The sequence below is a fragment of the Engystomops pustulosus genome, chromosome 1, assembly GCF_040894005.1.
Source record: "Engystomops pustulosus chromosome 1, aEngPut4.maternal, whole genome shotgun sequence".
In the NCBI taxonomy this organism is placed as follows: domain Eukaryota; kingdom Metazoa; phylum Chordata; class Amphibia; order Anura; family Leptodactylidae; genus Engystomops; species Engystomops pustulosus.
This window is the reverse complement of record NC_092411.1, coordinates 194027481-194046094: the sequence shown is the minus strand read 5'-3', so window position 1 is coordinate 194046094 and position 18614 is coordinate 194027481. Positions and strand designations below refer to the sequence as shown.

Sequence of the window (18614 nt, the reverse complement as noted above, 5' to 3'; positions counted from 1 at the left end):
TGCCTGGAGAAAACCTATGTACCTGTGAAAGAGGCCCATTACTTCAGGAGGCAACTACAGATTTTAGCTTTGTCTGGGGGGATGAGAGCACTGTCTGGGATAAGCGCTATCTAGTAGAAGCACTGTCTTGAAGGGACCTTCTCTGTGAGGTGGGTTAGCAAAAAGCACTGTGGGGGAACTACAATGAGGGGGAGTAAGGAATTGAAGGGGGCATTGTATAGAGGGAGAACTATATACAGGAAAGAAGGAGGGGCTGCCATATGATGGATGTATAGACTGTATATCAGGGAGTTGCTGTAAATCATTAAATGGCTGTATATAAATGAGTGAAGTGAGATCTGTATAGCAGGAGGGCACATTCACAAATACAGAAAAATTACTTGAGAATGTTTGTGAGCCGAAATGTTGCCTGTGGGCATATGGACTAATATACATATATGGTTAACAGTGACTGTACTGTAAGGAACCATCGTGTCTTTAGGGGTTCAGTGTGAAGAAATGTAGGGGCGAAAGCTGCAGAAATGTGCCAGGACTAGTTGAGCAGTTCAAGGTCAGGATCGCTCAACCCCCTCCCCATCGACCACTAATCTGCAAACTTTTAACTTCTACTGGGGGCGTCATTTTGGAAAGGATTGTCAAAATTGCCCACCAGCATGTCAGTGGCGGCGCATGCATAGTCGCAATAATGTAAAGGCCGCTGGTGAATCAGCTGCATGATCAGTGGACATATCGGTGAATATACCCTATCATATTTAATTAGACTGTAGTCAGTTGTATTGTCTGCAGAGTGTATTATTATTAATTTTTTTCAATATACCATGTAGAGGTCACGGTAGAGGTTATGGCAGTGATGTCAAATCTTTTAGACACCGAGTGCCCAAACTACAACCAAAAACCACATATTTTTTGCAAAGTGCCATTGCGACAATTCAAGCAGTAACTTATTACTACCTGCTCTTTCACAGGATTAAATTGTATAGGCACTTCAGGACACCAATACAGTAAAGAAGAAGAAGTTTGGATTATCATTGTAACTCCTTCTAGGGTCCTGGGCTGCCTGGGACTGAAAGAGGCCTTGAGTCCTGTCTGCCAAACTCTACCCTGTGGTGATGGCATGGGTGCCAATATAGAGGGCTCTGAGTGCCACCTCTGGCACACGTGCCATAGGTTCACCACCACTGGGTTATGGTTTGGCAGTATTATTCAGTTATTATGCAGTGGTAATGGTAGTTTGTCACGGATGATCCCGCGATCCCTGTCTCGGATCACAGGCGTACCCATGTCTCTCTGTGTGCCCCCAGAGCCCAGCACTTCTTACTTCCCCTGGCTCCTGCAGCAGTCTCCGCTGCTCCCAGGGCTCGCTGCGCGCGTCCCCGTCTCCCAGAGCGCGAGGGCCAGCTCGCTGAGATTTAAAGGGCAAGCCGCCGATAATTGGCGGTGGCCTGATATAAATTCCTGCCCCTTCCTGTGACCCTTGCCGGATTTTTAAGCCTTCCCCTGTGATTCATGCGTTCCTGTGTGCCAGTCCGTTCCTGTGATTCCTGCGTTCCTGTGTGCCAGTCTGTTCCTGTGATTCCTGTGTTCCTGTGTGCCAGTCCATTCCTGTGTTCCTGATTCATGTGCCAGCTCCTGCGATTCCTGACTTGAGTCCTAGTGTGCCTTCCTGTGCTGTTTTCATGGCGGGATACCTGGTGGTATCCCGCCACAGCAAGTCCATCCCGCTTTGCGGCAGGCTCTGGTGAAGACCGGGTGCCACTGGAGTCTAAGGTCTAAGGTCCCAGGTGTTGGCTAGCATCATCTCCCGCGATGGTCAGGAGGGTCCACAGACTCCCAGCCCTGACATAGTGCTGGATTGGCAGTATTATTTGCTTATTCTGCAGTGGTAATGGTAGTGGTGTGGCAGTATTATTTAGTCATTCTGCAGTGTTAATGGCAGTGATTGTGGTTTGGCAGTATTATTAAGTGATTCTGCAGAGGTAATAGCAGTGGATGTGGTGTGGCAGTATTATTTTGTCATTCTGCAGTGGTAATGGCAGTGGTTGTAGTGTGGCAGTATTTAGTCATTCTGAAGTGGTAATGGTAGTGGTGTTGAAGTATTATTTAGTCATTCTACAACGGTAATGGTAGTGATTGTGGTTTGGCAGTATTATTCAGTCATTCTGCAGAGGTAATGGTAGTGGTTGTGGTGTGGGGGTATTATTCAGTGATAATGGTAGAGGTCATGGTTTGTTTGTATTATTCTATCATAGTGGTTATGATGTTGTGGTACTCTGGTTTATGTACAGCTGTACATTATTATTCCTTACATCATGGTGTTTGTTCAGTAACAATAGAGCAGTAATATAAATCATTGCATCTGGTGCAGAGATATCATTGGTAATATTGGTCTTTAAAAAGAGGATTATTATTTATAAATAATATGTTTGTGTCTGTATGTGAGTATCTGTTTGTAATATATACTGTTATACTGTATGGAGGTAGATTTTAAAAATAAATAGCAATGAGATTTCGTTTCATAAAGAAAATTAGTGACAATATCTAATATATAAAGCTGGATGTATGTGTGTATGTATGTATGTATGTATGTGTGCTAAAGGAATATGCACCATCGCGTTTTCAATCACCAAATTTTGCACAGTTGTTGTATATGACCCAGGGAGCGCCATAGACTCGGTTTTGAGCCAAAATTTTTACCCTGCAGTTTCCAAAACCCACTTATTAACCACCATAAACAGAAAATCCATTATCTGCTGATGCTGCTGTGGCAGTTGGAAGCTGAGCCTTGATTGGTTGCTATTCTGCCACAGGTCATTATTTTGAGCTCTGAGCTGTGATTGGTTAATATAGGCAATGAGCATAAGGTGCTTATGTGTGAGGTAAGATGAAGAGAGACAGAGAGACAGGCAGGCTGTGACATGGACCGACAGACAGGCTGTGACAGGGACCGACAGACAGGCTGTGACATGGACTGACAGACAGGCTGTGGCAGGGACCAACAGACAGGCTATGACATGTGCAACACCCTCGCCGATGCAAGGCAGAGGGGTTGTTGCGAATACGTCCCACCATGTAGCTTGCAGCCTGTGTAGGGTCTGATCAACCCCACAGCAGGTCACTACATAACACAGATGAGCACTGCAGTGCTAGAATCTGCCTGGCAAGGCAGGAGTTAATTCTAAATGTGATGTAATATGTGTCATCCAATCACATGTGTTACACCTTGTTTCTGTGAGCTGAGATGTAATTGGAGGAGTAGCCACCACCTGACCAGTGGGAGTAACAAAACCCCTGGTCAGGAAACTTCTACAGTTCTCTCTCAGAAGAAGAGTCCAGTGTGAGGAGAGAGTTTTGCTCTCTCAGATCAGAGTAGAGATAAGAGTCAGTGCAGCCAGCACAACAGACCAGAGCAGGAGAGCCTGGATGCCCTTGCATCCAGGCTGGAGATCTACCCCTGTGGCTCCCTCCAACTGCATCTCCAGCATTCTACCATTTGTCAAGGCACGTTGCTACTGTTCCTGTCGGTTTCAATAAATAACTGTAAGTTATTTTTGTTCAACGTCTGCCTCTGTCTGGTCCCTGCTACTACGGCTGTCACCATCATGGGCACCCTGTCCACCACACAGAGACTCATACTCCAGACACCAAAGGGTTGCCCCAGGGAGAACCGCTATAGCAGCCTCTCCCTCATCATTTCTTGCCAACACCATCCTTCTGGAGACCTGCCAGGCTGTAGGACAGCCCTCCGGTTCCCCATACCAAGCACCATGACACTAGCGTGCCTAGGCTGCCGGGACTGACTGGCAGACAGGCTGTGACAGGGACCGACAGACAGGCCATGGCAGGGACTGACAGACAGGCTGTGGCAGGGACCAACAGACAGGCTGTGACAAGGACCGCTGTGACAGGGACTAAATGACAGGCTGTGACAGGAACTGACTGACAGACAGGTGTCAGGCTTGTGGGTTGTGGATCCACTGGACCACTGCAGACGATGACTCAAGCCACTACCTGGGACCGGAGGTACCTGTGGTACCCGGTTTCACCAGAGCCCGTCGCAAAGCGGGTTAGACAAGCTGCGGCGTGGTACCACCAGGTCGTTCCTCAGGCGTGACTTGTCTGCAGTGGCGGCCAAAGGTTGAGGTACAAGAACGGCAATCAATCTCGTGGTCAAAGTCCAGGCACAGTGTCAGGGCAGGCGGCAGAGATGCAAGGAGGCGGGGATGCGCGCGCCGTGCTGCCGGAGTCGGCGTGGGAACGGGACGGGGTAAGTAAGAAGCCGGGGGACCGGGGCAGTCGTGAAGTGTGACAGGCTGTGACAGGGACTGACTGACAGACAGGCTGTGGCAGGGACTGACAGACAGACTGTGACAGGACAGGCAGACAGGCTGTAACAGGGACTGACAGTCAGTGACAGAATATTTTTATTTCTATTTTGTTATAGCTAAGAGCATTTATTTACTATCCCAGCCAACATCGGGAGCTACAGCTAGTACAGTATATAATTATTTTGGTGGGGTTTGGTGGGGATTGAGGCCAAAACTTGACTTTTGCTATGAGCCCCATGATTTCTTTGTATGTCCCTGACACACGTGATTTTTAATAAAGGTAGTAACAAGTAAAGAAAGGTAGAGAAACCAGTGCACCAACTACTAGAGGATGATAATCGTTAATGTGCATGGAAAGTAAGTCCTGACCATACACCATACAACAATGTAAAAGAAGAAAAGTTATTTGGCACTCCAGCAAAGATGTTTAAAATCAAACTTCTATATTCATGTAATCCAAATGTAAGGACATCTTCTCCATACAATTACTACCCTATTTGAAATAAGATTCTAGTTTCACGTTTTGACGCTCTTATTTATGACCTGGATCATTACACAACATTGGGTACATGCTGCAAAGTTTGTGCCAATAACGGAATAGTCAGTGGCGTAACTAGAAGCTGATGGGCCCCAGTGCAAAGACTGTGCCAGGCCCCCGACTATAATGTATGATTTATAGTAATAGTATTCTCATATGGGAAAGTGATCCCATAAGGGCCCCTAAACCTCTTGGGCCCGGGTGCGACTGCAACCTCTTCACCCCCTCAAGTTACGCCCCTGGAAACAGTAGACAAAGCCTATTACAGTAATTACCAATAAACTGTCATTACCTACTGTAGTTGCAGCTTTAATCTTGTTCTTCACATAGGTAAGACTTGCAGGATTGTCACCCACTAGAATAACACTTAGATGGGGCCTTTTGTTCCCAAGTGATAGCCAGGATTCAACATCTTTCTGGACTTCTTTCCTAATGTCTTTGGCAAGTTCATTTCCTGAGATAACATGTGCTTTGGACCTGTAAAATGTTCTGGAATTTAAAGGGAATATGTCATGGCGATTTGGGACACTATATGAACACACATACAGTATGGGCTGCATATAAAAAAAACACTTCATTATCATATTAACCTAAGTCTGCTGCCTGTGTGGTAGTTCAGATGAGCCAGAGCAGTACACTTCAGCTTTAGTGCCCATGTGCATTACGGCCATTACAACTTATCCAGCTTCATAGCGCGGCACAAACATCAGGAGTGAAGTGGCTCATCGGACTAAACTCTAAGTAACCATAACTGTATATTTCTTCAACCCAGCCACAGGCAGAGATTGTATAGGTATGATATATCAATATATATTTTACATACACTATAGTCTTTAAAACAAAAGAAAAAACCCTCATTTAATTAGAGAAGTGTAAACATTAAAGATGCAGTATCACTTGAATCACTGAAATCATCTAGTGGTGCTAAGAGTAGGATTCCTGATATTCTGATTTTAGAAACCACTTGTATAGAAGTAGTAAAAAGCCAGAAGACCCAAGACTACATTCATGTATCTGTGCAAATGTCTGTTTTACATGGCTGAGATTTATCCCTGTGGCATCCATTTTTCATGGATGCTCATAGTCATAGACTACAGTCTATTGGTCCTTTGTGAATAATATACCAAACCATTAATTGATCTGCTTTTTAACAGATCCAGTAAATGCAATACATTGGATATAGCTGTATGATGTACAGTTTTTCCAGTCATGTAAATAAGGCCTGATTTTAAATTGTTTTATTATTATTATTATTATTATTATTATTACTACTACTACTACTACTACAGTATTTTTCGGACTATTTGCTCTAGGAAGAGCAAATATTTATTGCTCTGTAATTTGAGTTCAAATGTATTTAGACATAAATATTATTATCAATGTGCACCAAAATACTAGATCTGTGTGCCTTGCCAGACTCTCCTCTATGCACCACTATGTAATGCACCTAATATATTATTATACCCAATTGTTAGGTACAAATAACTGATATATCATTTATAATAAGACTCAGGGCAACAAATCTATTAAACAATAGGCACCGTTACAATAGATTTGGTGAATCTTGTGACGATACTGACATAATTTTTTATGTTAAAAGCTTATTAAGAATTGAAAACTTAACAAATGCAAAATAAAGTACTTTTATGAAATATTGTACAAAATGCTAACCAGAGCTTTGCAATGTGAACTGAAAATGAACTGGAGAGACAAAGACTGGAGACTGGAGAACTTAAAATCTGCATACCTTGTATAACTCGGAACACTGATATTATCAGAAAAGTCCTCTAACAATTAGCTGATATAAGACTATTTACATCGACAAGTGTTCAGTTAACCCAAACGTTAATTAAAGGGTTTTTTCTGACCATACAGGAGAGAGGAGAAATAATGGATCGGTGAAGTTGCCCTATAGTGAATAGGACATCCAGGGTCATTTGTCCTATAATATGCTCCTGAAGTATAATAGAAATCAGTGGAGTGTGAAATGAGTTTTATCCTCAGATCATTTATCCTCCATCCTGTGGATAGGGAATAAAAGGATTTATTGAGCAAACCTATTTAATTCTCTATCTGTGTAATGCACAAACATGCTGGATCATTCACAGTGAGAAAGGCTAATAAATGGCTAGTGACTACCAATAAAAGTCCTTAATAGGGTCCTTGAAGATGACAACCAAACAACCCTAATCCTTTTGGTAGGATATCCGTTATTGTATTCTGATGGAGAAATAATGTATTCCTTCTGGAGTCACGATATCTCTCGTTTACCTTCATTTTATCAAATACTACTTTGGAATTTTACAGTAGCATTACATAGAAATACATGGAGAAACAGTGTTATTCATTACAGCAGGTTTGGCTCAAATATCCAATTCTTTTCTGATCAAGCAATTTTCATTAATGACCACAATCATATAGCTGGACTGCTCACATAAATCATGAACCAGAAGGGGGAAGAAGATAAACCTTATCTAGTCTGGGTAGCCGTACAATTTTAATGGTTATTTTCTCACACAACACATATAAACTGACAGCTTACATGTAGTCAAAATACAAAAAGAATTACCGTATATTCCGGCGTATAAGACGACCTGGTGTATAAGACGACCCCCCTACTTTCCTGTTTAAAATATAGAGTTTAAGATATATTCGCCGTATAAGACTACCCCTTTTCCAACGCATACAAAACACCGGTAAAAATATAAAAAAAAACAGATTTGAATTTAACATGGTCCTTTTTTAAATGTAAATTCTTATGACATGCAGGTATATAGCAGGAAAACTGTCGCTCATAAACATAAGGCATACAACAACAACATTACCATCGTCCATTTTACTGTAAATGTTACCATACTGTACCTTAAATTTTTATTTTATTAAATATTCCATGCCATGTACTCAGAAGCAGGAAAAAAATTCCAAATGCAATGAAAATGGTGAAAAAACGCATTTGCGCCATTTTCTTGTGGGCTTGGATATTACGTCTTTCACTGAGCGCCCCAAATGACATGTCTACTTTATTCTTTGGGTCGGTACGATTAAGGGGATACCAAATTTGTATAGGTTTTATAATGTTTTTATACATTTACAAAAATGAAAACCTCCTGTACAAAAATAATTTTTTTGATTTTGCCAAATTCTGGCGCTAATAACTTTTTTATACTTTCTTGTATGGAGCTGTGGGTGGTGTCATTTTTTGCGAAATTTGATAATATTTTCAATGATATCATTTTTAGGACTGTACAACCTTTTGATCACTTTTTATAGATTTTTTTATATTTTTCAAAATGGCAAAAAAGTGCCATTTTCGACTTTGGGCGCTATTTTCCGTTACAGGGTTAAATGCATTGAAAAACCGTTATCATATTTTGATAGATCGGGCATTTTCGGACGCGTCGATACCTAATGTGTTTATGACTTTTACTGTTTATTTATATTTATGTCAGTTCTAGGGAAAGGGGGGTGATTTGAAATTTTAGTTTTTTTTATTATTATTATTTTTTTTTTAACTTTTTTTTATTTTTATTTATACTATTTTTCAGACTCCCTAGGGTACTTTAACCCTAGGTTGTCTGATCGATCCTACCATATACTGCCATACTACAGTATGGCAGTATATGGGGATATTACTCCTCATTCATTACAATGTGCTATCAGCACAATGTAATGAAGGGGTTAAAACGAAATAGCCACGGGTCTTCGGAAGACCCGAGGCTACCATGGAGACGGATCGCCGCCCCCGATGACGTCACAGGGAGCGGCGATCCCAGGTAAGATGGCGCCGCCCATGCGCCGCTATCTTTTTGAGGCTGCCGGCAGCTTTGCCGGCAGCCCACGCTGTGAAAATACCCACGATCGGTGCTAGCCCAGATCGCGGGTGTTACCGGTAAGCCTCTGCTGCAATATGCAGCAAAGACTTACCGGCTATGGAGAGGGCTCAGCGTGTGAGCCCTCTCCATGCACCGGGAGCCGACCGCCGCCGTGAATACACGGCGGGCGGTCGGGATTACCGGCGTATAAGACGACCCCAGAGAAGACAAAAGATTTTTCTGTCTTCAAAAGTCGTCTTATACGCCGGAATATACGGTGTTAAATGCAAGATTTCTAACTATATACAGTGTCCTATTAAACATATGAGCCCTAAAAAAGGTTAAATGACTCCTGTACATGGCTCAGCTTCTGTGCAGTACATACAGAATTATATGTGTCTCCAGCTAGATCCCCCTACCTTGAATTACGTTGTATCCATTGCCTTTTTTTTTATTCTCTTTTTTTATTGAACATTTATATGCGTGTGACACATATCTGTGATGTTTATATGCTGTATGTGTAATGTGTGTATTGTGTATATTTATGCTGGATATGGCACTTTATGTGTGTATATGTGGTGTGTATATGCTCTTTATGTGTGTGAGTATGAGTGAAGAACTGTATGTTTATGTGTATAGGTATATAAATGTGTGTGTATATATGAGTGTAATATGTAAATATTTAAGGGGGCCCCATTCAGAAATCAGCAATGGGGTCCTGCATGTCCTTAAAGGGGTTGGCCACTTATAGCAAACTTTAAAAGTGACTCTGTAAAGTTTGCAGTGAGGAGCCATGGGTCATATGACCTCTTGGACAAGTCTCTGGTGAATGTAGGGGGCTGTGCAGTCATTGCTGTTTGCAACCACTCCAACAACTGATTTTGAAGGGATTATTACAGAAAAGACATGCATACAGTAATGTCAGTACAGCCCCCTCCTTAGGCCGGGTCAGCAGGACAAAGGTCATCACAAGAAGTACTGAGTTCTTCTACCTAAGGGTCACGTGACCCATGGCACCTAACAGCAAGACTCTATTAGGGTTTTTTTACTTACCCTGTTAAAGTTTGCTAAAAGTGGCCAACTGCTTTAAGGCAGAAATAAAATTCAATAATGTAGTGGCCAAAATATTACTAGGTGCAAAAGATGTTAATGTTATGATGTAATTAGAATTTAGGTGGAGGGACACCAAAAGAGAATTCCACACTAACAGGTGACCATTTACGGTCATTCTCCTCCTGTGATGTTTATAATGTGATGATCATAAAAAAGTGCCATTTTTAGGTCTGTGTAAATAGATAAAGAAAAGGTCACATGAAAGTCAAAGTTGCTTACCTCTACCCTGCAAATGAAAAATCATTATCTCCTGTGATATCACAATTCGTATTTAAATAGTGTCTCAAAATGACCTCAGATGACCCTTTAATATAGATGATTATTATTGATTAAAAGATTCCATTTGACTGCAGTAATAGGCTCCAATAGAGCAAAAAATGGAAATTATTCTACAGTTTAATCAAAGATGATAAAACTGGATTGCCAATAGAATTACTTTATCACTAAATATATAATTATTGTGTCTCAGGATTTATTATCCAACTAATGTATACAATTTATTGCTACTAAAAATATCTGAATGTTACTCCCTATGTATGGGCAGCAGACTGACCCAAATATACATTATGTTCGGTTTACCTTCAATTCTGAATAAATGGTAAGTGCTGTTTTATATGTGTTTGTAGGTACCATGCATATGAACACCTACATGGCCTCCATTTATATAGCTACAAAGGGCATTCTACACTTGGTTTAAGTTAATTGTAGTAAACGGAATAAGCTACAAATAGCTATATAATATTCAATAAAACAAAGGAAAGGGTGTAAATGACGAGAGTGCCATATGGAGAGGCTGTGCCTTTTCTACATCTTTGGCTCTGCAGTCATCATTTTAAACTAGTGGAGTGTGAAGGGGAAGCTGCAGCTGCAATAAACATTATAAGCCCTAATCTATGACTGAAAGACAAAGCGATGTAATATAAAAAAAAATGAACAGAAAAAACATGCAAGACAACAGCAAACAAAGTATGTAAAAAATTATATATACGGTACATATAGAATTTATATGGACAAGTCATCTAGAAATATACTGTATAGCATGTTCCATTCTGTGAGGGAATATAGTTTATATAAAATAAATAATGAAGTGATTCTAAATAATCAAAAGCAAAAGTTTGTTGTATTAAATCAAAATATAAACAGGAAAAAAATTATATCAGCTGTAAATTTAGACTAAACAGGAAAAATGTATGTGTTTATTTGGACTAATACAGAAAAAATGACATAGTAAGCTATGCACACAAGTAATATAGCTATTTCTAGGAATATAAATGGATAATCTCCAAAAATAATAGAATTATATGAAAGTTATCTGGATCACCTGCCTTTGTTTCATCTGTAAAAAGCACCTTATATGTATGTGACCAATAAACTCAAAAATGTGCAACTGAATGATAACATATTTTAACATTACAAAGAAACCTTGAACATTGAGAAGTATATAAAAAAATATACAATATACATATATATTACAATATACATAAAAGTAAACTTAACTTCATTATGCAACATAGCAATAGACATTATAATGTATCAGTATATGGGTCATTAAATACTGATATATGCATTCTAGCACTCCCTGAACATGTGATATAGTATATCAAAGGATATTAAATATGCTCTCACCTAAAACAGCTCCTGTCTATGTAGAAGCCCCTTCTCCATTTGGTCATGTTGAATTTTGCAGTTCCATATATTGTCCTCTTAAGGATATAAATGCTGTTTATTATAGAAGCCATTAGCTCAGTGTGCAATAATAGGATACACTGAGGAGAAGAGCATAAATGAGCAAATGATGGTCCAGATTATCACCCCTGCAGCAGCAAAACCCTCATGAGCATCATTTGCAGTACAGTCAATGGTACCTTCAAGGACCCCAGGCTGATGAAGAATGAAGCAATGACTGAATGAAAACTCCACCTCCCTATACCAGGGATTGGATGATGAGTGCACCTGTACAAAGACTAACTGCAGCAATACACATGGACTGATAGAAAGGTGAAACATTTTTATAAAATGTTCTTTTCTAATTATCCATATTACTTAATTATTTAAAAATAATTCATGCTGGTTGTCATCTGCCATTTTTTATTACATTGTTAGCTGAGGGAAATGTTGCAAAAAGAGGTAACAAAAAATAACACTACTTACCAGTCTCATAGAAGAGCAAAGGTTCTCAGAGCAAAGGTCTCTTTGTTTCTGACCTATGTGCATGGACCTGTTCCCTGATATAGTATCTCTGGGGTGGAATGGCCTTACACTGGTTATCCCAATTCTCTAGTCAAGCAAATGGGACATGCTTGGCTAGGCCTTTGAAGGACCATAGCAGCCACATGGTCAGCCTCTATGGTTTGCTCTTGTTACCATCAATAGTTTATCCACATCTTACCTGCATAAAATATTTCCAGTGATCAAACAATCAACAAAAGAGAAGCTGCAAAAGAAGAGAGACAAGACACGCAGCTGGTATATATGGTCTCCCTCCGACATCTCCCCAAATATAAGAAAGGTGTCATGGCATCTGTACCGACATCTTATTTTTCTAGAGAGCAGTACATGCCATGGCAAAAACAGAAATAGTCAGCTCACCTGAAGCTGGTCTCCGGTGTATATCTTGAGCACGGATACTCCATCTTACGAGCACATTCACAATAGAAAAGATACAATCCAGCACCATAATCCATAAGTGGGAAAGCCTTGCTGCTTGTTTGTGTCCGGTTATCCTTCCCTGTCCCATGGCTCACCACTAATAAAGAAGAAACGGATTAAAAAACTTTCAATTCTTTAATTTGAACTTGATAAAAACATAGTACCAGGATACAAAGAACACAGCGAATCAACTCAATCCTACACATTTCATGGCAGGATAAGGGCAGTCTATCCGAAACGCGTAGGCTTGAGTTGATTCACTGTGTTGTCTGTATCCTGGTACTATGTATTTATCAAGTTTTAATTAAAGAATTGGATTTTTTTTATCCATTTCCACTGGTGGATTCTATCTTTTGGAGTTGGATTGTATCTTTTCTACAGTACATTCCATGAGCCATCTAATGTGTATTGAGAAAAGCTCTATTTATTTCTCATGGATTAATCATCAGAGCTTCATCATCTATTCCCAATCAATCTCTCACAGTGTAGAGTAGACGGGTGGGAGAAGTTTGAAGTTTTGAAAAAAAAATAAAAAATTGTCAGACTGTGCCTAATTCAATCAAACCCCTAATAAATTGTCCCACTTAGGTGTTTGAGATGGATATGCGTGTCACTAAGAGCTAAATAGAACGTTCGCAAGTCTCCCTGCAAATTCCTCACAATATGGTACTAGCTGCACTACTAGTGCCAGCAAGCCCAGCCACAAGCAAACAAAAAAAAAATAACAAGGGCTGTTGGGTTCTTGTACACTCACTCCTGCCTAACAGTAAGCTAATATAACACCCTAACGCTATCCCTGCAGCAGCAGCAGCTCTCTCCCTAACGACATCCAGACAGAGAATGACGCGAGCAGCGCGGGCAGGAGCTAGTCTATTCCAGGGTCACCTGATCTGGCCAGCCAACCACTGCTATCGACGTGTAAGGGTACCACGTCATGCTGGGTGGAGTGCAGAGTCTCCTGGCTTGTGATTGGCTCTGTTTCTGGCCGACAAAAATCAAAATGGCGGGCGATGCCATTTTCTCGAGCTGGCGAAGTATTCGTCCGAGCAACGAGCAGTTACGAGTACGCTAATGCTCGAACGAGCATCAAGCTCGGACGAGTGTGTTCGCTCATCTCTAATGCTGAGTCCTCTTCATACAAGGGTGGGGGCTGTTGCATATTGCAGCAAACTCCCACCGCTAATAACTGCGGCCGGTGCTTGACCGATCGCGGCTATTAACCTTTCCGTTGCCGCCGGCAAAGTCGGCCAGTGGCTCATTGTAATGAATGACCTGCAAAAATGCCATATATTGCAATACAGAAGTATTGCAGTATATGGTAGGAACGATCTGACCATCTAGGGTTAATGTACCCTAGATGGTCTAAGAAATAGTGAAAAAAAAAAAGTTTAAAAAATAAAAAAAATTTATAAAATATAAAAAATTAAAATCACCCCCCTTTCCCTAGAACTGATATAAAACATAATAAACAGTAAAAATCACAGACACATTAGGTATCGCCGCGTCCCAAAATGCCCGATCTATCAAAATATAAAAACGGTTATTGACGGCGGTGACCTCCGAGATGGGAAATGGTGCCCAAATGTCCGAAATGCGACTTTTACACCTTTTTACATCACATAAAAGATGGAATAAAAAGTGATCAAAATGTCGCACAGACCTCAAAATGGTAGCAATGAAAACGTCGGCGCATTTTGCAAAAAATGACACCTCACACAGCTCTGTGCGCCAAAGTATGAAAAACGTATTAGCTTCAGAAGATGGCAAAAATTTTCTTTTCTTTTTTGTACACATTTGTTTAATTTATGAAAATGTATTAAAACGCAATAAAACCTGTAAAAATATAGTATCACCGCGATTGTACCGAATCAAAGAATAAAGCTGAGGTATTATTTGGAGGGCACAGTCAAAGTCTTAAAAACTGAGCCCACAAGAACGTGACATTTGGGATTTTTTTTCCAGCTTCGCAGTACACGGCATGTTAAAATAAATAACATTGAGGGAAAGTAAAATTTGATACGCACAAAATAAGCCCTCACACAGGTCTGTACACGTAAAAATGAAAAAGTTATGGATTTTTGAAGGTGGAGAGCGAGAAATGAGCGAAAAAACCCTGCGTCCTTAAGGGGTTAAAATGTGGTGGTGTTCCAACAGTATAAAAGCCAGGGCCCCGTGGTAGCTTTAAAGGAAATCTACCATCAAAATCAAGCATGATAAACCAGGGACACTTATTCATAGATCCAGATACTGTGACTGGTAAACTTATGAGTTACTCAAGAACAACTTTAAGATTATGCTTAGGAGTCTGAAAGGCTACTGGGGTGGCTCCAAGAGCCCCTCCGTGCTGTAGATTCATCAGCTGTTTCCACCTCCCCTTTAAAAACCATCTTGACACTTTCCCCTCCAGCTGCCTGATTTAATCTCACTGCACCACAGTTCGTTTCAGCAAACATTAGGAGCGGGAAGTGCTCCATTGATACTGTAACAGCCCATGGCGCTACAGCACAGAGCCTCTGGGAACAACCCCTGTAGCCTTTTCAGGGTCATTACTAGAATTGTAAAAGTTGATTTTAGCAAATATAAGAAAATAACCACAGTCACAGTCCCTGGAACCATGAGTAAGGTCCCTGGTTTATCCACACTCGATTTCCATGGAAGATTTCAGCCACTCGTTAGAGGAAATAATTATTGTCAAAAGATACATACTTAGCTATTATCCTTTCTGAGTTATCCTTTTGCTTTGATTGTGAGATTGGGTTTAGGTTGAAAAACTACAATTTCCAAAAGCTTTTCTCTGAAGACACCATTTGTATTGGAAAAAAAAAAAATAATAATAATAATGGCCATGTTCATACCTGTCTTCAGCAGATTCATTACACATTTCATTATTAATAGCTAATATTAACCCCTTATCACCGACACTAGTTTTCAGCTCAATGACCAGACTCGATTTTTCAAATCTGACAAGTCTCACGATAATTGGTTATAACTTCGGAACGTTTTAACATATCCGGGTGATTTTGAGAATGTTTTCTCGTGATACATTGTACTTCATGTTAGTTATAAAATTTAAGTGATAAGTTTTGCATTTCGTTCTGAAAAAAAGTGAAAATTTGGCAAAAGTTTGTAAAAATTCTTCATTTTCCAAGTTTGAAATGTTCTGGTTTCCAGACAAGATGTAAAACTACCCAAAAAGTTTGATAATTAACATTTACAGAATATCTGCTTTATGTTGGGATGATATTTTATGCTTCCGGCCATTTTTCTAGGATGTTATGAGGTGCAGAACTTTAGGTGCGATTTTTCTTATTTTCATGAAAATTGCCAAAACTCACATTTTGAGGGACAATTCAGCTTTCAAGTGACTTTGAGAGGCCTAAATAATAGTAAAACCCCATAAATTACCCCACTACAGAAACTTCACCCCTCAACGTATGTAAAACAACTTCTATTAAGTCTATTAACCCTTTAAGTGTTTCACATGGGTTAAAAAATATGGACCTGCGATTTAGAAACTATAGAATTTTTTTGGAACATACATAGATTTAGGCCAAAACTGAAATTTTCAGAATAAATTAAATGATGAAACGCACGCAACGCTTGATGCCCAATTCCTCCCGAGTGTACTGATACCCCATATAGAATGAATGGAGGCGCCATTCACAGCAGATTTGTATTGTCACATTGTACGACCTATAAATTTTTATTTTTTTTGGTAATGCGAACATATGAGGCTTATTCTTTATGGGATGAGATACAATGTATAAATAACTTATTTTGGGAGTCTAAAGCTTATTCTTGAGATTTTATTAACTATTTCAAGGAGGACACAAACAAAATCATCAATTTTTATTTTGGATTGTTAGCATTTTTTTTTCCCCGCTCACCGTAACATAAAAATAATATTTTATCTTTATTCTCTGGTTCACTACGATTGCGGTGTTACCTCATTTATATAGTTTTCTTATTTTTGCTTAATTTTCCTGAGCAAAACCAATATTGGAGAAAATCGCATTGTTTTTACTATTGACAAATTTTTAGGGCCATAACTTCTGTATTTTTCTGTTGTCAGACCTGGTTGAGGGCTTATTTTTTGCGAAAAGAGTTGTTTTTTTCAGTCGTATCATATTAGGTACCGTAACTTTTTTTGATCACTTTTTAGAACATTTTTTGTGATGGTGTTTGATGAAAAATTGTATATTATGGGAAGTTTTCCGAGTTTTTTTTTTACGTAGTTCACCGAGCGGGTTCAATATTGATTTAGATTTATTGTACAGATTAATACGGACGTGGTGATACCAAATATGTATGTGTTTTTGTGTTTTATTTACTGTATATGCATTTTATGTGTTACTGGGGAGATTATGGGACTTTTATTTTATTTATTTATTTAATTATATTATAAAAAGTTTTAATTTTTTTTTTTAAACTTTTTTACATTTTCTACTTCTTGGCTTGAATAAGCGATCATCCGATCGCTTATTCAAGCCTTTACACTGCAATACACTTGTATTGCAGTGTATAGTGTAAGTAACTGAGCATGCCGCGCATGCTCAGTTACTTACAGCCGGGTCCTGCCAGGAAGGCAGGACCCGGTGAGAAGAGGAGCCGACAGCCTCGGGTCACTCGTCGGGACCCGGGGCAGCGGCAGGAGAGATCGGATCCCCCGGTAAGCACACCGGGGGGGTCCGATCCACGGGGGACACATGCTTGACCGCGGCGTGTAAGGGGTTAAACACCAGGGATCGGAGTTTTTCCGATCCTGGGTGTTAATGCAGGGTCTGGGCTGTGATATCACAGCCCGACACCGGCACTATACTGACCCGATGTCCCGAAATCTTCTTCTGACGCGGCGCCGTAGAAAGGCGTCGCGTCAGAAGAAGTACCCTTAATGACCGCCGTAGATTCCCGATAGGGCGGTCATTAAGGGGTTAAAGGAGTACATTACAGCACATTAATGTTATTCTTTTTAGGCTAAAGAGTTATGCAATTATCCAATGTACTTTCTGTATCAATTTTCTAGAGCTCTGCTTGCTGTGATTCTATGTAAAAGAATCTATGTTTACTCCCAGTGGACAGGAATCTGACCATGTCACACAGGTGCACGTTCTGATTGGAGTAAACATAGAAGCTTTCCATAGAATGGCACGAAGCAGAGATCTAGAAAACTGTAAGGAATTGATAAAGAAAGTATATTGGAAACCTGTATAACTTTTTATCATGAAAACAATAAAAATTTCCTGATATGGGAACACCCCTTTAACCCCTTAAGGACGCAGCCATTTTGCAGCTTAAGGCTCAGTCCCATTTTTTGGATTCTGACCTGCGTCTCTTTATATGGTTATAACTTTTGAACACTTTTACTTATCAAAGCAATTCTGAGATTGTTTTTTTCCCCACATGTTGTACTTCATTTTAGTGGTAATTTTTAGCTTATAAGTTTTGCGTTTATTTACAAAAACAAAAGAAAAAATTATGAATTTTTTTGAAAAATTTGCCATTTTCGAAATTCTAAATCATCGCATTTTCAGGCAGATAGATTTACCACCTAAATAAGTTGCTGAATAACATTTCCCATATGTCTGCTTTACATTTTCATAATTTTTTAAATGTCTGGATAATTTATTTTGACGACACGCGGCTAACAAATAGATTATCCCTTTTCTGTATTTTCAGAATTTACTATTTTGGGGATAAATACTGTTTGAAATTAAATTTTACATATTTATTATTAAAACCACCCTATATAATCAACCGATATTCAAATCTGCAACCCTCAAGCTATCAGAAGCAGCTTTTAGGAAGATTGTTAACCCCTTGAGATCTTCATAGTAATTGAATCAAAATGGAGGTGAAATTTAGAATGGTTAAATTCTGTCAGCTATACCTTCATTAAGCCCTAAAATTTACACATTTCCAAAAGATAAAAATAGATAACCCACCATACAATTTGTACTGCAGTTTGTTCTACAATTTGTTCTGTATAGCCTAATCATGTTATCTTTATTCTATGGGTCGATACGATTACGGGTATACCAGACATGAATATTTTTTCTTAGGGTTTTATTTGGCAAATTTAGTAAAACATAATGTGGGGAAAAATCTATCATTTGTGCATCGCCGTCTTCCAAGTGGCATAACATTGTTACGTTTTTTGGCTACAGAGCTGGTTGATGG

The 18614-nt window shown here is 39.6% G+C and overlaps 1 protein-coding gene across 3 annotated transcripts in view; it reads right to left on the bottom strand.

Annotated features, from left to right (window-relative positions):
* MTHFD2L (methylenetetrahydrofolate dehydrogenase (NADP+ dependent) 2 like) overlaps positions 1-11664 on the bottom strand; it is a 61395-nt gene extending 49731 nt beyond the window's left edge. For 2 of the 3 annotated variants that reach the window (XM_072126609.1, XM_072126611.1), the window contains exons 1-2: positions 11415-11664; positions 5156-5352 (exon numbers count right to left, since the gene is read on the bottom strand). In XM_072126609.1, the coding sequence (XP_071982710.1) occupies positions 5156-5352; positions 11415-11527 (310 nt within the window). In that variant the 5' untranslated portion in view covers positions 11528-11664. The remainder of the gene's footprint in view (positions 1-5155; positions 5353-11414) is intronic. The other variant, XM_072126610.1, reaches the window with a different exon arrangement.
* Positions 11665-18614: the final 6950 nt, after the last annotated feature.